The sequence below is a fragment of the Moschus berezovskii genome, chromosome 3 (assembly GCF_049115385.1).
Source record: "Moschus berezovskii isolate FMDL1 chromosome 3, NW_MosBer_1.0, whole genome shotgun sequence".
NCBI classification, from domain to species: Eukaryota; Metazoa; Chordata; class Mammalia; order Artiodactyla; family Moschidae; genus Moschus; species Moschus berezovskii.
In genome coordinates, this window is record NC_142462.1 from 71,701,809 (window position 1) to 71,724,528 (window position 22,720).

General features: G+C 41.4%; 1 protein-coding gene across 1 annotated transcript in view; it reads right to left on the minus strand.

Annotated features, from left to right (window-relative positions):
* Positions 1 to 22,720, minus strand: part of BMPER (BMP binding endothelial regulator) — a 261,662-nt gene that overhangs the window by 83,993 nt on the left and 154,949 nt on the right. Inside the window, exons 8-11 of the mRNA XM_055420892.2 lie at positions 22,197 to 22,306; positions 17,698 to 17,838; positions 15,458 to 15,562; positions 11,578 to 11,623 (exon numbers count right to left, since the gene is read on the minus strand). Coding sequence (XP_055276867.1) covers positions 11,578 to 11,623; positions 15,458 to 15,562; positions 17,698 to 17,838; positions 22,197 to 22,306 — 402 coding nt within the window. The remainder of the gene's footprint in view (positions 1 to 11,577; positions 11,624 to 15,457; positions 15,563 to 17,697; positions 17,839 to 22,196; positions 22,307 to 22,720) is intronic.

Sequence of the window (22,720 nt, forward strand, 5' to 3'; positions counted from 1 at the left end):
AGCAAAGAAATGAATTTAGCAAAAATCAAGGCAACTAGTCTGAAGTGACTAGCTTATACCAGCAACACGCCGGATGCTTGCACTGTCTCCTTTAATCCTCACTACTTGTCTACACATGGCATATTATTACCCTAATTTCTTAGCAGTGAATCTGAAGAAACTGCCATGTTGCTCATGGTCTCTAAGCCAGTAGTAGTAAAGAAAGAGTCCAATCCAGTCTCTGTGACTTTGAAGCCAGTGCCCCCCTGACCATGACTCGATAGTTCCATTTATATCCTATACCACAGCAACCCATGCAGTCACTGGTCACTGTTGTTAACAATTTGGGATTACAGAGCTTTTGGGAAATATGAAAATGGGTATAGACACTCTTCCTTCCAAGTAAAAATGGTTGTATCCATTCAAATGTAAATATTCATAGACACCCTATTCCAAGACTAAGCTATATTATATGGTTCTGTCATTTAACATGTTTACACGTTATTAAGACAGCATTATTAAGATGTGGTTATAAAGACAGCATTGTGAAAATGCTGAGAACATAATAGATGCTTACAGAGTAGTCATTACTGGTTGTATCATTATAAACACTATGCAAATCTTGCAAATCTACTGCTGGCAGAAATAGATCTGGATAAGATTGTAACATACTTAAAAAAGGTAAACGTGTTGAAAAGACAATGTTAAGTCCATCTATAAAAGACAAACAAAATGTAGATTTAGAGCTTGAATGGAGTAAGCATCTAGACCAAAAGAATATTGTTACCATGATAGTCTTACACATGGGAAAGAAGGCAGCTTGCACAAGAACAGGAGACCGATCTGCCCAGAATGGGTAGTTGCTTCAGGAGATGTAAAACACCCCAGCCATCTAAATAAACTGGCCTGAGATTTATTGTCAGCCTGAGAAGTTTAAATTTATTCCAAAGAACCAGCATTTCTTAACATGTTTCCTATGAAACATCAATCCTGCCTGTTACTCTGCCAAAACAAGTAGAAATTTAAAAAGGAAAAAAAACCTCTGCAGCCCAAATTAGTTCAGGAGGGACTCTATACTCCATCATCCTCCTGAAAGTTTACCCTTCACACTGGCATATAAAGGGCTCTGAGAATTCTGCTGTGAGGAAACACATTTAAGTTTACTTGACCCAGCATTTTCCTAATGTATTTAATCATAGAAACTTGTTTTGAAAATATTACTCATGAGGATCCCTCAACACTAGCATTTTATAAAACAAACTTTGAGAAATTCTGCAAGAGAACAGTGAAGGAAACTGGTGTAGTTTTCATGAAAGCCAAGTTTGGGTTCTGACAGTGGCTTGCAGAAAGGGCTGCAGAAGAAAAGGCAGAGGTTAACCACAGGGAATAGGATGAGGGGCTGGCTGCCATGGGAATGGGAAGGAAATTATTTATTAGAAAAGCAATGCAAAGAGACAATCAACCAGACCTGATGACTGATGATCAACATGGGAGAAAAATGCCAAAAGTATGAGAAATAACATTGAGACTCAAAACCTGTGCAGCTGGGATAAAGGGGTGCCAGAATTCAGTCAACAGATAGGGGTTGGAAACAGCCATCCATCGCTCCATCCAACTCCCAACCCGGATAATTTAGAGAATCAAAGGTAGCAACTGTTAATCAAATTCAAGCACAGTCCTTTGTGAAAGAAGAATGTAGCCTTCAAAAAAGTGAGAAACTGAGGTCTGCCATATTCTTATCTTGCCAAGAAGTCCTGCGTTAAGGACCTGGAAATCTAGACAAACGTGAAACCAGACGGAGAGAGTAACTACGGAAGGGGTACTGTGGAGGCAGGGCCATGAGCTCACAAGATGAGTAGGTACAAAGTGAAAGCAGAACAGACATGTGTACTAAGGAGAAAAGCAAAAGGGCAGAGCAGAGGAGAGGAGCAGTGGTTGGGGCAGGAGTGCATTATCCAAGAAGGGGACCTGGATAAGGAAAAAGATGATACTATTCATAAATATAAACTTCACATCAAAGGGAACCACAGAGTGTAGTTAATAAATCATATTTCCCAACTGCCAGGGAAGGTTAGAATTCAAGTATTGTAATCCAAGAAACTGAAGAGATTCAGCGATCTCAAAGACACAGACAAGGGTTTAAAAGGTGAATAGACACAAATGTTTTCAAATAGAAGCCCCTAATCATGTACAGAGGAAAGACATTGGCAAACTTCATATATATTTGGCAGTGAACCTCCAAAATGTAGTCAACAAAGAATATACAATAGTGCTTAAAAGTTTGGGCTCTGGAGTCTCATGGACCAGGCTATTGGCATCTCATGGATCAGGCTGTTGGCTAACACACCTTGAAGGAGAGCATGGCAACTCACTCCAGTATTCTTGCCTGGAGAATCCCATGGACAGGGGAGCCTGGCAGGCTAAAGTCCACATGGTTGCAAAGAGTCAGACATGACTGAAGCAGGGACACACCTTATTTATTAGTAATTTCTCAGACCCTCAGATCTCATTTGTAAAATGAGAATAACAGTAGGTTCCATTGCACGGATTGTTGTGAGGATTAAGGAACAGAATGCACGGAGAGCATTTATCACAATACTTGACACAGATTTACATTCAATAAATTGCTGCTGGTAATCGGAGCAATTGTAGTGGCAGCAGAGTAGCGGTTTTGTGTTGTTCTTATTTTACTCAGAGGAAATGTGACCTCCAGAGAGGTATAAGTCTGCCTCAGGTTTGCACACAGTAATGTGTAATTTACCATACAGCTTTTACCACAAAGTATATTTCTCAGAGTTTGGGATTTGTATTGGTTTGTCACTTAGCTGTGTTTTAGGTTCACTACTGCTAAGAGATTTTGTTCGTAAGTTTCTTTAGAAATTGGTATTTGCATCTTTCTTGAGATTCAAGATGGCAGCTTTGGTGAAATGTACCATATATCTAGTAATGAATTTATACATATCTTTATGTACAAAATATACTCTTCCAAAATTAGGCAAGAAAGTCACTTTTAATTAATGATTTAATAATGGTACATCTATATTAAAAATATTTTCCCAAGCAAAATTCCGGGGAGACCATACAATACTATAGAATGAATATTGGAGTAGGGAATAAAAAATGTTCAGGTTTTCATCCTCGTTCTTTCAGTTAATACTACCATTAGCCTAAACTTCCTTACCTAAGAAGTGGGAAGGTTGACCTTACATTACGGTTCATTCATTTATACAGTTCCATGATGCTAAAATGGTGATGAGCTTGACTGGCAGAGAGATTTTGTTCTTTCTTACTCCTGATGGAATTTTTACATAGTTATTCCAAATTTCAAATTACAAGTCTTTTATTATTGTTAAGTAAGAAGATTTGGGAGATCTTCACTTACTACTGGATGCATCTCAACCTTGAGTTTCCAGGAGGAAAAAAAACAACCTAAAAAAATGAATAATGTGGAAAACCATGCCAGGTTGATTTTTCATTGAGTACAGAGCACACCAACTGCTCTGCACCTGAGCAGAAAGGTGAAGGTATCACCAGGTAGATGAAAGCATGGGCATCTGAATCTACACTTCCTCCTGGGTGGTGTAGAGGGAAACGCTGTCTAATCAGAAACTTCCTAAAATCCTTCTCCAATCTCTAATCCCCACCAGTCAAAAAGCCCTCCAGACCTTCTCTTCCCTTGCTAACTGCAACTGGTTATGAAATCAAACAAAATGACTGAGAAGTCAAAGATAGAGTTTCCAGTCCAAGCCCTGGGGCCAGACTTCCTTGATTTGGGCTCCACGACCTATGTTGGGCATCATTTTTAACCTCAAAGCCTCAGTTTCCTCGTCTGTTAAATGGAGCTAATGTCATTTACTTGGCCATGAAATGGTCAAAATGACTGTGAGGATCAAATAAGATAAACAAAGACAGCCTAGGACCTGTTTCAATACAGAGCAGATGCTAAATAAATATTGGCTGCTGTTGCTATTACAGTTACTGCGGTTGTTGTTAGACAATGATGATGGTGGTGGTGATGACTGTTAACAGTCACAGCTTCAGAAGTCCTAACACCCTGTTGGAATTGACAATAGGTCGTGGATAAAAGAGGACCCCTAATAACCTCAGGGCCCTCCAACTTTACATCTATCCACAGTCAGAACATTTAAAGAAACAATATTCCTTAGAGCAGTATATAAAACAGAACATAAACTGATTCCCTCACTCCCTTCTAATGCCGCTCCTGCCTGTGTGGAGTTTCCCAGCCACCACTTGTGGTAGAGTTGGGTTTTATTTGCCACCCCGTGTGCTGGTTGAGCCTCAGGAGCAGTGACAAATCCACCTCCAGACTGTGGAACAGAAACTTCAGTGGCTACTTAGCTTAACACCTCCTTGGCAGGGCTAAAGTCAACACCACAAATTCTTATTCTACAAGCATCTTGAGCTCCGGTTTCAAATTTCCTCACTTTCCTGAGTTAAGGACAGACTCCTGGAGTCCAGGGACCTGGACTTGCTTACAGTCTTGGAGGCCAGAAACCTTGCTCAAACTCAGCATTACAAATTTGCAGAACCTCTGTAGGTCACTATTTCATTAAGTTGTTGCAGTCCCCCCTTCTACAACTACTCTTTAATTGGAGATCGCTGTAGCCATGCTCGAGAACTTAAGAAAGATGTGCCAAGACCAGCCAGGGCAATTCCACCATGTCCACGGTGGCTGCAAGCAGCACACAGTGGCCCTCTTGGACAGCAGACACTCCAGTGCTGCACACAGCTGGAAACCTAACTCTTGGGGGTTTTAAAAAGTCACCTGGCAACTGTGAGCCTCCTCGCACCCTAAGTTGCTGAAACCTAATATTTCCTATTACTTGTGGGACATGTAGTTGAGGTTATTTCAATTAAATGCACATCTGTGCTCAGTATACCCTACCCTCCTCTGTGTTATGTAATCGTGAACTTTCCTTTGGGGTTGGGATTCTGATGGTTAAGACTGATGTAGCTACAGGCACAGCTTAACGAATCTGAGATAGTTAGAGACTGGGCATCTATGTCTGGATTACCTTTGGTTGCCTCTGATCTAATAGATGGTTAGGAGATTAAATTTTTTCTCAAAGTCTGTCTGTCTCTCTCTCTGTCTCTTTCTGCACACACACACACCCCTCCATCTCTTATCAGTGGAAATTTTGCCACTGAACACTATTTCCATGTATGAAAACAGACATTCTGCCAGCAAAGAATTTATCTGATTCAGGTCTCTGTTGAGTGGTTAGGTCAAGATTCTGCTTAGGGTTTGACAACACACAGTAAGATAACATTTTATACAAACCCAAGAGCTACACACACAACAGACAGTGGCCTTGTTGGCACCCAATTCACAATCCTATGACACTCAGCTCAGGGAAAGCAGGACTTGCTTTAAGCTATAGCTCATACTTTGGCAAGAAAAAGCATTTGCACCAAAGCTTTATAAAATTTGTTTCAGTTCAGTTCAGTTCAGTCGCTCAGTCGTGTCCGACTTTCCACGACCCCATGAATCACAGCACACCAGGCCGCCCTGTCCATCACCAACTCCCGGAGTTCACTCAAACTCATGTCCACAGAGTCGGTGATGCCATCCAGCCATCTCATTCTCTGTCGTCCCCTTCTCCTCCCGCCCCCAATCCTTCCCAGCATCAGAGTCTTTTCCAGTGAGTCAACTCGTCGCATGAGGTGGCCAAAGTATTGGAGTTTCAGCTTCAGCATCAGTCCTTCCAATGAACACCCAGGATCGATCTCCCTTAGAATGGACTGGTTGGATCTCCTTGCGGTACAAGGGACCCTCAAGAGTCTTCTCCAACACCACAGTTCAAAAGCATCAATTCTTCGGCAATCAGCTTTCTTCACAGTCCAACTCTCACATCCATACATGACCACGGGAAAAACCATTGCCTTGACTAGATGGACCTTGGTTGGCAAAGTAATGTCTCTGCTTTTTAATATATTATCAAAGTTGATCAAAACTTTCCTTCCAAGGAGTAAGCGTCTTTTAATTTCATGGCTGCAATCAGCATCTGCAGTGATTTTGGAGCCCAAAAAAATAAAGTCTGACACTGTTTCCACTGTTTTTCCATCTATTTCCCATGAAGTGATGGGACCAGATGCCATGATCTTTGTTTTCTGAATGTTGAGCTTCAAGCCAACCTTTTCACTCTCCTCTTTCACTTTCATCAAGAGGCTTTTGAGTTCCTCTTCACTTTCTGCCATAAGGGTAGTGTCATCTGCATATCTGAGATTATTGATATTTCTCCCAGCAATCTTGATTCCAGCCTGTGCTTCTTCCAGCCCAGCGTTCCTCATGATGTATTCTGCATATAAGTTAAATAAGCAAGGTGACAATATACAGTCTTGACGCACTCCTTTTCCTATTTGGAACCAGTCTGTTGTTCCATGTACAGTTCTGACTGTTGCTTCCTGACCTGCATACAGGTTTTTCAAGAGGCAGGTCAGGTGGTCTGGTATTCCTATCTCTTTCAGAATTTTCCACAGTTTACTGTGATCCACACAGTCAAAGGCTTTGGCATAGTCAATGAAGCAGAAATAGATGTTTTTCTGGAACTCTCTTGCTTTCTCCATGATCCAGCGGATGTTGGCAATTTGATCTCTGGTGCCTCTGCCTTTTCTAAAACCTGCTTGAACATCTGGGAGTTCATGGTTCACATATTGCTAAAGCCTGGCTTGGAGAATTTTGAGCATGACTTTACTAGTGTGTGAGATGAGTGCAATTGTGCGGTCGTTTGAGCATTCTTTGGCATTGCCTTTCTTTGGGATTGGAATGAAGACTGACCTTTTCCAGTCCTGTGGCCACTGCTGAGTTTTCCAAATTTGCTGGCATATTGAGTGCAGCACTTTCACAGCATCATCTTTCAAGATTTGAAATAGCTCAACTGGAATTCCATCACCTCCACTAGCTTTGTTCGTCGTGATGCTCTCTAAGGCCCATTTGACTTCACATTCCAAGATGTCTGGCTCTAGGTCAGTGATCACGTTATCGTGACTATCTTGGTCATGAAGATCTTTTTTGTACAGTTCTTCTGTGTATTCTTGCCACCTCTTCTTAATATCTTCTGCTTCTGTTAGGTCCATACCATTTCTGTCCTTTATTGAGCCCATCTTTGCATGAAATGTTCCCTTGGAATCTCTAATTTTCTTGAAGAGATCTCTTGTTTTTCCTATTCTGTTGTTTTCCTCTATTTCTTTGCATTGATCACTGAGGAAGGCTTTCTTATCTCTCCTTGCTATTCTTTGGAACTCTGCATTCAGATGCTTATATCTTTCTTTTTCTCCTTTGTTTTTCGCCTCTCTTCTTTTCACAGCTATTTGTAAGGCCTCCTCAGACAGCCATTTTGTTTTTTTGCATTTCTTTTCCATGGGGATGGTCTTGGTCCCTGTCTCCTGTACAATGTCACGAACCTCCGTCCAGAGTTCATCAGGCACTCTATCTATCAGATCTAGTCCCTTAAATCTGTTTAGCTCACTTCAAATATTTTATTTTAAATAAATCCTCCAAACCAAGTTTAATTCTTTTCAGTTGGAAAAAGAGAATGTCCCATGTTAGTAAAAGATAGTGATTCTTTTCACACGTTCTTCAGGTCTGATTTTAAGAGGACTGTCTTTTTATGGAATCATCATTGGTCTTTCAGACTTTAAGCACTACTGTACTATAAGAAGTATAACAATTTTGTACCTCAGTCATTGTACCTGGGTAACTATAAATTACTGTTAGCACTGACTTGAAGGAGAAGCCTATAAAAATGTTTTACATGTTTGAGTTTTCTCTTCACTGTTCCTTTCAGAGGTCTGAGAGAGCCTCAAACACTACCAAGGCAGATTAAGCCAGTCAATAAGGCAGGAATTCTATAGGATTTTAGAAACAGATGATGCAATGTCACTGTTGGAAATAATGCAATACTCATTTAACCACTGCAGATAACCAAAGTAAGTTTTAGATTGGATGCTATGTAATCAGTCCATTTTATTTGTGCATGTCTGTCTGTGTGTGTGTCTGTGTGTGTGAATCGCTCAGTAGTGTCCAATTCCTTGCGACCCCATGGACTGCAGCCCACCAGGCTCCTCCACCCATGGGATTCTCCAAGCAAGAATATTGGACTGGATTGCCATTCTACATACATAATATGGGCTTCCCCAGTGACTCAGATGGTAAAGAATCTGCCTGCAATGAAGGAGACCCAGGTTCAATCCTTGGGTTGGGAAGATCCTCTGGAGAAGGGAATGGTTGACTCCAATATTCTTGCCTGGAGAATTCCACGGACAGAGGAGACTGGTGGGCTACAGCCCATGGGGTCACAGAATCGGACACGACTCAACTGACTAACACTTATATTTATCTTGCCTCCTTCCAAAAGAGGATTGGAAATAGCTTACATGCATCCATACTAAATAATCCAAAACATCCAAAGGTAAAAGACATATAAGATGAAGTCAGGAGAAAGTGTATTACTCAAAAGCCACATGCTATTGGAGATGAGATACAAATTTATTTCTAGCTTCCTAACAACTAAAACAAAGATGGTGACTTGAATCAACTGAGACATAATGATACCTTTATAACTTTTTTCTAGAGCTAGGCAATGAAAATACTGAAACATATTCAATTAAATCCAAAGGCTTCTGCAATGTCATTTTTTACACCAGCAAAGGTCAGCCTCACTTTATGCTCCTACTCCATCTCATCACTGTGTTAAGGAACATGTGTATACCTGTGGCCGATTCATGTTGATGTATGACAAAAAACATCATATTGCAATTATCCTCTAATTAAAATTAATTAAAAGAGTCAACTTATTGTTATTAGTACCATAGGTGTTTGTTTCTGGATTCACCTATGCTGCTACTTCTGTTTAGAGTAAAAGTGGTTCTCAACTAGGAGTGATGTTGCCCCCCAGGGGACATTTGGAAATTTCTGAAGATATTGTTGGGTCGCTACTGACATTTAGTTGGTAGAGGCCAGAGACACTGCTAAACATCACACAGTGCACTGGACAGCCCCTACCACAAAGAATTATCTGGCCAAACAATCAGTAACACTGAAGTTGGAAACTCTGTAGTAACTAACGGGGTACATATATGTGCATGTGTGATCTTATTTGAATGAGACAGAAATCAGTCCTTTTTCTGGTTCTAGAAAATACTAGTCTTAGTTTGTACTTCAAACTTCATTTGCCTATTTTAGAAACTCATATACCAGAAGAGTTTTTATAATTGATATAGGAGGAAAAAAACCAACTCTAAGGTTTATTCTGGATCTTGGATATAATGACAAAGGAATTTCAAAATAGGAGGTCTTTAGACTGCAGCTAAAGGACATCGGAATAAGTCTACCTGAATGTGCTATGAAAATCTAGGCATTGCTTTAAAAAAATTGGAAGTCATCCCATCTCATAACTCAATCTGAACAAATAAACCTCTCCAAGTAGAATGTGTTTTACAGCATTGATGGAAGAACTGCTGGAGAGCAAGAAAGAGTAAACAGATGGAAAGAACACCAAAGGAAATTGAGACATCGCCATCTGATGATATCACCTCGATTTGGACTGAGAACCACACGCCTGGACTCGTCCCACATTGACCTGCTGGACGCAGGCGCACAGTCAGTCATCTCCTTGGCATCCCTCCAGCTGGGTGACTTCTCCCTTGCCAATTTGCCTCTCTCAGTGACAGAAGTCACAGGCTTATTCACATGTACAACATTTATACTTACAAGACAATGTACAATACATGTCCAATCAATATTTAATATGACCAGTTAAAAATCTGGTTTGGTTTTGTCATACTCATCCTTCTATTCTTCTTTTCTTTCCTTTTTGTTTTCTAATAAGTCACCAGTATGCTATTAGATGGGTCAAAAAGTTCCTTTGGATTTTTTCTGTAAGATGGAAAAATTTTTCCAATATATTTGGAAAGACTAGCTCACAGTGGATAAACTAATAATGAAATGTAGCTTTCCTCTCAACGATCTCAACAATCATCCTTGTAACATAAAGTCTGGTAATTCAAAATTTAGGCTATTTCTGTACAAGACTGGCCATACATTTTCTTATTAAGCTGATAAGCAGTATTCCTGCCTGACAGCATGAGACGGGCAGATGTAACCTGTCTGTTCATTGGCGGTCGGTCTCTACTTTAACTAAGAGATACTTTCTAGGGAAATGTAAACATCTTCATTGACATGGATACAGAGGAAAACTTCATCAATTTAGGCTTGACTCTGCACATCCAAAAAAGAATTAAGCTGGAAGTGGCCTCCAAGCCATCCATAAACAAAATTTCCTCAGAGAGTCTCTGGGAAGATGATTAAATGTAATAGTTTTTACACATGTTTTAAAATCAACTGGTGTGTTAATCGTAGCTAATTCTTCTTCCTGCATAATTCCCAGGCTCTAGTAATATACTTAGTTGGCTTCCTTTGACTTAATTTATGTACATCCTTATCTTTAAAGAAAAATTCTTTTATTAAGTTTATAACTTAATTTTCCTTAATTCAGCCAGCACTTTTATCCAGTATACAGTGCATAATTGTTTAATATCTTTCAGTCTCAAAAAATAGTGAGATATATATATATATATGTATGTGTGAATAGCAATGTATGTATATATGGTAATATATAATGAACCTATCTATTGTCTAAAAAGAGGAGCCAGGATAACTCTTAGTATTATAAACTCTGACTTCAGACAAGTGAAATAAACAAACCTGTTTCCATGTGAAACCTGCTTTCAACTATCATCAAAGCCCACTTCTCTAAGCCTGAATGGCTCATAAAATACATTCCAATAGATTCCATGGCTGGGTTAATCCTGATTATCATACTAATTTGACAGTGACATTATAAATACTCCTCCTTCAGTGAAACATTTCATAAAGCTATCTAGAAACCATATGAATGTGAGGGGACCGAAACAGTGGTTTGCTGACAGATCTGGGCACATGTACATGTGGGGATAACATGAAATCTGTTGCTACACTGTCTAAGTGGTGGGTAGTACAGTCCCAGATGGCTTTCAAAACGGCCATGTTAGAGAGAACCTTCCAGAACTCAGTTAAAAATAACAGGATGGCTACACCATTGCCAACCAAACGACCTCTTGTTTTCTCTTTACCAAGAGCAACACGGCATGTGCCCAAGTGAAACAGCGATGAAGCGGTGGTGAGGGTGAGGGAGAAAGATGGGCAACTGTTTGGCTTCATAATGAAGGAAGGAGAATCTCTCCTAGATTATATATAATGTTTGGTTTTACAGGATATCATTATCTTTTAGTCGCTATGGCTGCAAATGCTATTAGCAGTTAAAAGGCACATCAAGCTATCTGGCCCTTCCTAAAACCTCATCAGACCATTTGTCTTCTAAATTTCTCATAGCAACAAATCCCAGCAGAAACATCCACATTTGTCTTAATTGTGTTCTGTGCAAGGATTACCATTGACTTTAATTGTCTGTAGCAAGGTAAGATGATCCCATCCTATTCCTACAGAAATAAAAGAGGCTGAAAACTTACACCACTGTTTTTCTTGTTGTACTATAAAATGCAAAATAAATATTAATAGCATATTTTCAATAAACTTACTTTCAGTGCAAATAGGACAGCATCCTTTCCTGTTGAGAATTTTACCCTAATCAAGAAAAAAAAAAAAAAAGAGTTCAGTGTTAATAAACAGGGTCTGCTGAGGACAAAACTCTTTTTTAAATCTCATACCAGATACATCAATGAAATCCATCCAAGCTGTATTTGAACTCAATGCCCAGATGGTGATGATGGTGGTGAAAATGAAGTTTTAAGTATCAGGTTCTACAGCCAGGCAAAGTCATTCAAAAAGCTTTCCTGTTTCTTATCCTCAGAGAAATATAATCCCTAAAGGTTTCATTGGTGTGATTTTTCTCACATGGAGGGAAGATGGAGACAGTCTGGATTCCACCTTTTCACTGATACCCAGATCTAGCCCTCCAGAGACCAAGTGCACACATGTGGAAATGGGAATTGGCTGTCAATCTATCAATCTATGCAAAGCTTTCATCCTGTCTCTGCTTATTGGAGGGAGCCAAAAATAAACAGTAACCCAAGCTTGGGCCTATGTATATGAACAATATCTGTGCCACAAATGAAATTCAACCTGATTCCTTCTTTCAGAGAGTGGTATGCTATCCCTGACTATTATGTAGTCAAAGCCAAATGGGGCTACGGGTTTTGAAATGCTGAGTAATTTTCCATTACCTTTCTGGAAAAACAGTGTAATCTCCTCTACCGCATTTCTTCTAATTTTTTTCTAATGATTGACATTTAAAGGAAGATGCATAATCTCAGGACTCTTATCAGAGAATGACACTGCTTTATCTCTGACTCAGTGGAATTGCAGGGGAAAATAAATGTGGAAGAAAATGAACATTCAGGAAGTACATGCTATGAAACAGACATCCTACTAGATATTTTCCTTAGGTTACCTAACATCAAGCTAACTGTAAGGATTTAATATAAGTTAACATTTAGAACATATTATAATTTTTGTTATTAAGATGCACAAAAACTTAGTGATCTGAGCATTTTCCTTCATACAGATGAAGACATTGATGTCATGTAACACAAGGGTTCAGTTCGGTTCAGTTCAGTCACTCAGTCGTGTCCGACTCTTTGCGACCCCATGAATCACAGCACACCAGGCCTCCCTGTCCATCACCAACACAAGGGTAGTAGAACTCAAAATCAAACCTAATTTTGTGTGACCTTATAGGCCAACTTTTCACTCAAGATTTTTAAGATGAGAGAGATCTCATTTTAATCTTTAAGGGACGTTAACATTTATTGGGTATCTGCTATACAGTAGGAAAAAAATGCTGTGCCTTCTTCTTTCCTTATCTCATGTATGCTTCAAAACAACCCTCTGTATACAAATGCCCCTTTCCTCCTTTACAGGAAACTAAGGAAACAGGCCACAGAGTGCTGGCCCAAGACTTGTGTCAAGCCCTGTTTCACTGCCTGTCGATTGCATCAAGAATAGATTTAGGTACTTAAAAAACAAATCACACTAACAACAACAGCAAAATAGATGGCAGTTGATAATTAAAGAATTAAACCATGTCTGATGCTTTAAAAAGGTAGATTAAAGGCTATGACAGGTTTGAATGAGACTCAAAACTCTGTGCCATGCCGCCCTCCATGGTTTGGGGCAGCACGACAATTTCATGGCCAAGAGCTCTGTTGTCTCTTTGGCACAGAGGACTCCTTTAGCTTCTCATACCTGAAAGCAGTTGAGGACAAATCCAGAGGAGACTGGCTTTGGCTGATGGAATGATGGCATACAGTGCTCTGTCTGAGCCGAACAGAGCTGTTTAAACCAAGGCCCCAGCAAAGGGTGACTCTGTGATTCCCTGCATCTGTACCTCAACAGAAACAGCCAGTTCCTTTCTTCAGAAAGTGAGAGAAGGGCTGGAAACATCACTAAATTAGGCGGGAAATAAATTAAGAGAAAGCTATGACATCCATGCTCCTGAGTTACATGGAACTCGCTGAGGAACTCTGGACACCCCATGAAAGCATCAGTAAGAAAGGCCTAGTAACAGCACCCACCTCGGGGGAAGCGGGGGCGGGGGGTCTCAGCATCAGATGAGGTTGGTCCTGTGACTACAGAGGAAGTCTCAGGACATATTAACAGTGATGGAATGACTGTCATAATGAACCTGTCCCCAGAGTAACCCTCGGTCCTTCTCACCAAATGCACTCCTTTGCCCCTGGGGGACTGTCAAGAAGGGAATGCAACCACACAATCCTTCTTCAACAAGGCATGTAAACTTCTGGAAAAAGATGTATGGTAGCCAGGAAGGATAGAGCAGGAATACGTCTGCTTCTTAAAAAATAAATAAATAAATAAATCTTTTTTTTTATTTCCCCAAGCAATGCAGGGGAGGGGAAGTGTTTAACAGGATTTCTATGGTAAAACTAAATTGCCTTCCAAAGTGCTTACACTGGCTCCTGAGGAGGCAAAGTGTGAACCAAAGGAATGACTGGAAAACTGCCTAGAAACAAAAAGGTGGGCCCTGAGGCAGGAGCCAGGTACTGCCTGATGGGCTCTGACAAGAAGACAGGGTGGGGTGGGGCTGGGGGGTGGGGGAAACTCCAGGCCTGCACCTGGAGGGACAGATGTTCCTGACCCAAATATGGTCCACAAAGGAGAGACATGAACCAAGATGCCGGTAACAGAAAGAGCGCTGACCTCCCCACGGCAAGAGGTCTATGCAGACCACCACACCTGTGGCAAGTGGCAGGATTCAAGTGAAGCCGGGAACTCCACCAGGGCCTGCGGAGGCTGGTTACTCGAGCTGCCAGGCTGGCTCAGCCTTTTGTTTTTGTCTTGTAGAATAAGGAAGCCCATTAATACTAATGTGTGCCACAGGAGTTCATTAGCAGTGCGGGCTCCCCGAGGATTGGCAAAAATGATGTGATACCATTTTTCTCAATGAATATTTATAAGTAGACCATGCTCAACTCTCCTTATTGTATCTCCTTTTTTTTTTTCTTTTATGGGAGGTTTCTAGTTTTATGTCTGAGGCTTTTTAAACCAAGACTAATTAGGGTTTCTTTTTTTCTTTCTTTTTTTCGCCCCCCTTTATTCAGTTGTGCAATAGCAACAGCTGTTGTTTTTTTGTGCCTCATTTGGCACTCACATAAAAACAGCAACTTTTTGTTTATAATAATAACAGATGTGAATAAAATTAAAAGCTGTCTCTGACAGAGAAGGGAAGACATGTCCTGAATATATGGATGCATTTTTTCATTCACTGGAAGGTATTGAATAGGCTTGACATTTTCCCAAAATGCATTAAACCTTGAAAGGTTTCAAGTTGCTGAGGTGAATTCAATGAAGCTCATGCTTTGGAAGATAATGGATGCTTTATTCAGGGCACTGGAACTATGGGTTTCTGAAAAGAGATATTTCCATAAAGACGTCATTTCCATTCAGGCCTACAACAGAGTCCGGGTTGGAGAGGGAAAACTTCAGAAAAGGGGTTGGAGGGTGCCACTGGGCAGGTGAAACTCCTTGGGGAATTTATTAATAAACAACCACATATTCCTTTGAATGGCTACAGGAAGAAAACTGATTTGAAAAGAAAGAGAGAGAGGTAAAACGAAAGGATCTTTTATGATATTCAAAAGAAAACCCAGCAAAAGACACGAGGGAGCTGATCAAAAGGAAGTTCGAGACATTAAAACAAAAAACTGGGAGAGATCAGTAAAAAACAGAGCGAGGTAAGAGCTATTATCCTGCTAGGCTAGAATCTGGATGCAAACCATAAAGAACAAGGAGCAAGCTTTGCAAAGGACACATGTCTCCTTGGGAACTTGGAAGTTTTGGAGGCTCTGAATTCTGTGTTCAGAAGGATGGGAGGTGACCATGCCACACACAGGATGGTTCGCAAGATGCTTAGGTAAAGAGAAAGTCAACCTGCAGACGAACCTGAGGGCAGCTGCTGATGGGAACACACTGCTTCTTGCGACACTCAGTCTTGCCTTTCACACAAGCACAGATGGTGCAGTTGACAGATGACCACATCTCTCCATCCTGCAAGAGAGACCACAGAATTCTTCCATAAGCTGGAGGTTGACGGGAGCTAACTCACCAGACTAGGATCTGTCTGTCAATAAAAGCATTTCTTCACTGATTGATGGTTTCTATCAGTAGATTGAATTACTCTGAGGTGTTTATCTATATCTAACTGATCTGATAGAAATGCTAGATCTTAGGGTGTGTGTGTGTGTGTGTGTGTGCGCGCGTGCAGACGCGCACACATTTCCCTCCAGGATATTTTTAAAAGTTGCTTGTACATCAAACCAAGTCATATTTGCATCTTGCTCCTTTTGCATTGTTTACTTAGCTTCACCCTGGGAGACAAACAAGGCTTTTCCTACATGATGCAACAACAAGGGTCTCATTTTTCCATTTGATAGGACTGAAAAGTTTGAGTTCTCCCAGATGCCACTATTTAATTGAGATGTCCGGAGATGGTTAGTTTATTCCCAGATGTGACATGGTTCTGGCCCACATGGGGCACGAACATGCAAAAACAGAGACTAATCCATATGACTCCCATTGCCAGGCAGACACCTGACCAGCAAACCATCTGAAAATGTGGAACACAGACAGAAAACTCTAAGAGCCATTCATCCCATGTCCCTGCCTGTCTGATACTCTCCTCCTAAAAGGCTGGGTAGCACTTGGGACACATTTTCTAGCCCAGAAAAGGCTGTTCGAGGCATCTCTTTGGCTCATTGGATTTATAATCTGCAATTGCCAAGTGCCCAGCCACAAAAATCCTGTACTTCTGGGAACATGCAGGAACGTGTATTCTTGCTTATGAGAAAAAAGATTATGGGCAATAGATTTAGGCCTGAAAACAGAGCAAGGATTCCTTTCTGGGCTTCTGGATCTGAGAAGCAAATTTTATTAAAAACAGAAAAACCAGCCCAGATCTTTGATGTCACCTGTGCCTCTTACTCTTTCTTCTCATTTTTGGAAGGTATTTTAAGGACTACCTATGTCTCTAGTGTCTTTTATTTCTCTGGCTGAATCAGTTTTAAAGGGCATCTGACTATTGCAAATTCTCTGAGTGCACATTTCTAGGACTCCATAAATTACTTCAGGCCCTGTCCATGTATACGAAGGAACCTTTTTGCGAGGAGCCTGGAAAGCACTTTGCACAAAAGAGTCATCAGGGTGAGCCTACCGCATATGGATGCTCCAGAGACAGAGGATGACGTGTAAAGAAGACACGTGAGTAGCTCTGGAAGCCTGGTGGAACCACAACACACAGATACATACACACATACACACACGTGACGCCCTGCCCTTAGGCATGACACATCAAGTCTTTTTACAGATGTCATAAGAATCAAGACTCTCCCTCCAGCTCTGTAATAGGAAATCTAGCCAAGTGCAGAGGGCCTGAGGTGCCTCTATCTCTGACTTGATTCTGAGGGTCTCAATTCTCAAGGTTACCCTGAGATGACACGTTCAGGTACAGAGAAACTCCCTTCACCCATGGGGAAAACAGACTAGATGGGCAGCACTTTGGACAAAGTCAACGATCTTAATCCTAATGTTTAAATGGTCACTGGTCAGCTTCCCACCCACGCCACTAGGAAACAATGTAAAACACCTGAGATGGGCAGCAGACGACCCTACTAACTCAGCAGGGGCAGGACTCTCTCATCTTTGTTCAACTGCTCTGCTGGCCACAACCTCACCCAAACATCTTTCAAATGAAAAATCTCTCTCTGAAAAAGGAGCTTAGTGGAAAAGCTCTAAGAGAATCAGGATCTTGGGAAGGAGCACCGCACATCTCTGACTGGTATCCCCAGGCATTTGGGTCCCCATAGCTGCACCATCCAGGGGACTCCTCAGCTCAGCCCCAACCACTGGCCACCACATTTAGAAAAGGCAATGTTTTACAGATTTAATGTATGTTATAAACCAAAAGTAAAGCCAAGAAAAACACATTTTCAAACAGTTGCTTCTCTACCCCTAAATGTCCTTGACTCTAAACATATATGTACATATAATATAATATAAATAAATACATTTATATACATACATACATGTATATGTAAAATATGAAATATTGCAATCTGCACTTTGCTAGGAGCTTTCTACAACTCAGTATCATAAGGTAGTTCCCGTGAGTTTGGTTCATGACATACCCGGAAAATCTTGTTGCCAAACTTGCACACTTTGATGTTTTCCTGGGGCACTCGTAGGAGACAGTCATCACAACAGGCCTCCTCACCTCTGTCGCAGCCACCAGGGTGGGAGCACTTCTTCTTACACACAACAGTGGAGTCCTGGGGGCCCAAAAGCAAACTGGAAGTTAAAAACAATTTCCACCTCCACCAGACATCCTACCTGGCCTTCCTTTGTGTGTGTTAGTCACTCAGTCGTGTCCAACTCTTTGCGACCCCACGGACTCTAGCACACCGGGTTTCTCTGTCCATGGAATTCTCCCAGCAAGAATACTGGAGTGGACTGCCATTCCCTTCTCCAGAGGAACTTCCCCACTCAGGGATCGAACCCTGGTCTCCTGCATCGCAGGCAGTTTCTTTACTGTTTGAGCCACAGGGAAGTCCTGGTGTTCCTTTAACAACACACAGTTAACTTCTTTAAAACATATACTGAAGATGTGTGTAAAAGTCGCTCAGTCGTGTCCAAATCTTTGTGACCTCATGGACTATACAGTCCACGGAATTCACCAGGCCAGAATACTAGAGTGGGTAGCCTTTCCCTTCTACAGGGAATCTTCCCAATCCAGGGATTGAAGATACCATATTCTCATTCACTGCAGGGCTTCCCTGGTGACTCAGGAAGATCCCCTGGAGAAGGAAATGGTAACCCACTCCAGTATTCTTGCCTGGAGAATCCCATGGACGGAGAAGCCTGGTAGGCTACAGTCCACGGGGTCGCAAAGAGTAGGACACGACTGAGCGACGGAATGGAATGGAATGAATGGAATGGAATTCACTGCAATAAATCTTTCATTCTCCTCAAAATTTTATTTGCTGACTAAGTATCTAGACTAGAAGAAGAGGAAGCTATGTACAGTGTGACATATTCCCCCCATTTTCCAAGGGCTGATCAGTTAATGCTCAGGAGACTGATGGGATATCCTGCTCCAGCCACTGGGTAAGAAGGCCCAATGCACTATGGACCAACCAGTTTCCTTCCTTTTTCCTGCCCTTCTTGTCTTTTGCAACCCTCCTTAACAGTGTTCCCTCAGGTCTCCTCCATGGCTTTATGACACCTTCTAAGAGCTGACAGTAAACTCAGGATATCTTTGATCAAAGAGTAAAGATTTAGAGCTCATCCTCCATGTGAAGATGAAATTCCTTAGTGTGTTCTGTGTTTACAAAGGAGCCAAACGAGCAATTCTAAAGCTAGGCCTGGGTTCTAGGGGTGTTCCATCAACTGTGTGACCTTAACCAAGGACACTTAGACTCTGAGGGTGACAAGTCTATATCTGTAACATTAAGGAGTGTGGCTTGATTTCAAAAGAAGTGGCATTCCATGGACGAAAGAGCCAAGTGAGTTGTACTTACTGACTCATTCAACAATGCATGGAGAAAAAGTTCAGAGGAGCCTATGAAAAGTAAATTTTTCCAGTTCCCCAACCAACAATTTCAGCTGAAATTTCACCTGAAGTAGAATGTCAGGTGGAATGACTATAATAACAAAATATTTATGAAACTTAGCAGAAGACAGGATGGAGGAAAGAAGTGTCCCAGAGTAGACTGGCAATGACCTCAAAGTGCTGAGTTAGTGTGAACCAAGAGCAGGGAAATGATAGACCAAACCCCTCTCCAAGACGTAGACCCAATCAGTAAGCTTGGAGAGAGGACTCACTTTGGAGCCTTGCATACAAATAGGTTGTGTAAATCGATGGACGTAAATTCTGCAACTTCTACATCAATTCTACGACTTCAAGAGGCACTTCTGGTACCATCTACTATACTCTCACTAACTTATCCTCTTAAGATTAATATGACAATGAGATGATCCTTCAAAAAAAGGCATTTGTTATTCAAATCACATCACACAGTGGATAAGATTAGAATTGAATAAGACCAGGGTAGAATGCCAGTTCATTTATTAAGTGTATTGTCTTGTACAAATTCATCCCCCTGTGCCCCAGAATCCTCATCTTCAAAATGGAGATGATAACACCTCTCAAGTTTATTGTGCGGTTTAATGGAATATGCAAAGTACTTGGCACAGTGCCTGGCACATGGAAATAAGTCAACTCATACACTGGAAAAAATCCTTTGTCAAACTGCATGTTTTGATTTCAAGTTTGAAAAACAAGGGCACTCACCAGCTCTAGAATAATGCATACTTCGTGATAGATTTCCCAACTTTCATTAAATATACATCCACAACCAACCATCCCCCACCACACACAAACATACACACACACACACAGTACCATTAGATCACTGCCTGGAACTGGATTAAGCAGTTAGAATATAGAGATGGATGGACGTGCGCCTGTCCTCAAGGAACTCACAAAGAGAAGAGATAACCATCTGAACAAAGACTATATAATAATGTGGTAAAAAGAACTAATAAAAGTATAGGGCTAACAGAGAAGATGCAACAATTACCTATCGAGGTGGGTTGGGAAAACCTCACTAGAAGAGGTGATACCTGAGAAAGCCTGCTGTAAATGAAGAGGAGTTTGCTAATCAAACTCAAGGAAGACGAGAACACTGCAGGCAGACGGAAACCTAAAACTGAATTGTGTTCAGAGAACTAGTTCCTGCACCTGCCATGGCACTCACTGGATGGAGATACTGGAGAGGAAAACTCCAGCAGACACAAAACAATCCTGATCACCCCAAATGATTGCAGCCTGATTCTTCAAGTATTCCATTTCCCAAAAATGACTGTGAACGCATACTCTGATAAGAAACATCTTGAAGGAACAGTTTCAGTTACGCTTCTTTTGAGTATTGGGATATATTGGCTAATCATGTCCAGAAGAATCTCTCAAAGAATGAGACCCAAAATGCTGCAAGCATAACTAATTTCCATCCCTGGGATGCCTGGCTTTTCTGCAATCAAGAGAATCGGGAATGTGATGTGTTTCATCAAAGGCTCAGTATTCCCAAGAGGAAGCTATAACCTGTGAAATTCCAGGAGAGAAAGAGAAGTCCAGAGGATGGAGACCAAGGCAACAGATTGTTGTTGCTAAGTCACTTAAGTCGTGTCCGACTCTGTGTGACCCCACAGACGGAAGCCCACCAGGCTCCCCCGTCCCTGGGATTCTCCAGGCAAGAACACTGGAGTGGGTTGCCATTTCCTTCTCCAATGTGTGAAAGTGAAAAAGTGAAGTCGCTCAGTCGTGTCCGACCCTTAGCGACCCCATGGACTGCAGCCTACCAGGCGCCTCCATCCATGGGATTTTCTAGGCAAGAGTACTGGAGTGGCTTGCCATTGCCTTCTCCATTGGCTATATGTTTAGCACAGGATTCTGTGAACCACGAAAGAGAGAAGAGGGCCTCAGGAAAGCAATTCCAGTCTTTGGAATTACTTGCTGTTCAGTGCTAGGGAACATACAGTTCAGCCCTTACTCGGCCACTTCCTTGAAGATGCAGTGCATGCTCATTAACAAAGCATGCTTTGAATAATCAGGAACTTCTGAACTCTAATTCCAGCTACTGATTGACAGTGAACAAAGAAGTTCCTCTTTCCCTCTCCAGACCTCTAGTTATTAAAAACAAACAACAACTATCACCCCCAAAATGTATTATTCTAAACTCATGTCACACAGATGCTTCGGTTAACTTGCTAATGAATGGTCCTAAAGTCCTCCATGTAAATGATTCTCTTCTCGGTTTCAGAACTGAATCATCATATAAACATAGTCTAGGAATGTGTGATGAGCATAATCCTTTTAAATTTCTGGAGCTGAGGAATTCTTTCTTTACCAGTCACTAGATGTGTGGTTGCCTTTTGAGAAAAGTGTGTAATGACTCAAGTAAGAAATGGGACGATGAGCAACACATAAATACTCTCTTCCCAAACGACCAGGTTTATTTTTGTGATAAACTGTGAACCCATGCCTTTCTTTTCCCTTTACTGCTGTTGATCAGGCGCCAAGTCATGCCTGACTCCCTCATGGACTGCAGCACACCAGGATTTCCTCTCCTTCACTATCTCCGAGAGTTTGCTCAAACTCATGTGCACTGAGTCGGTGATGCCATCCAACCATCTCATCCTCTGTCGTCCCCTTCTTTTCCTGTTCTCAATCTTTCCCAGCAGCAGTCTTTTCTGATGAGTTGGCTTCTTTTCTCTTGCATGTGGTTAAAGCCATTTTTATTGTCAGGTGTGTCAGACAATTCATACTGAATAATTAGACCAAGAGAACACTGCCATGTGCATTTGTCTGATTTTTATAAGTGCTTCAGCCCCTCAGAGTTTAATTCTCACCCCCAGAGCTAACTTATTGGTCCTGGGAAGATAACAGTGATTTGTAATTTGGATCCTATGTCTAAACTTCCTTGTGAACATGCAGTATAATTTTATAGCTAAAGTGGCATCAGTAATGTCTCGTTACCATAAATAGCACATTATTATGTTTGGCTATCACGTTAACATTAAAACCAAAATGCTATCCATTTTGGGCCACAGCCCCTCAAAACCATCTTACCTTGCAGGTACATGCAGTGCAGTTATCATAGAGAAAAGAGGACCCATTGTCATAAACGTCACTGCGAAAGAGGCAGCTTCCAAATGGGAGGTCAAACACTTTCCTTTGACCTAGAAAGAAGCAACGGCATAGTGTTAGCAAGACAGAAGTCAGGATTGTCCCACTTCATCATCAGCAATTATAGCACAGGACTGTTAAACATTCCCACAAGACCAGGGAAATCTAGTGCACAAATACAGAGCCATAGGTCACATGTTTCTAGGGGATTCCCAGGAATCATGACTTCAAAGAGTTTTTGCTAGAGTTTGATTCCACACTGAATCTTGTGAGTTCAACAAATCTTTATTATGAGTTCATCCTAGTGAACGAGAATGACTAAGACATCCTGTCCCAGTGGAGCTTAGTCTACTGGGGAAACAAACCCACAAAAGATGACTTCAACACAATAAGACAGTCAGTTCTCGAAAGAAGCCAATCTAGGAACTGTGTGGACCGGGAGGACAGAAAAGACTTTTTGGAGGATG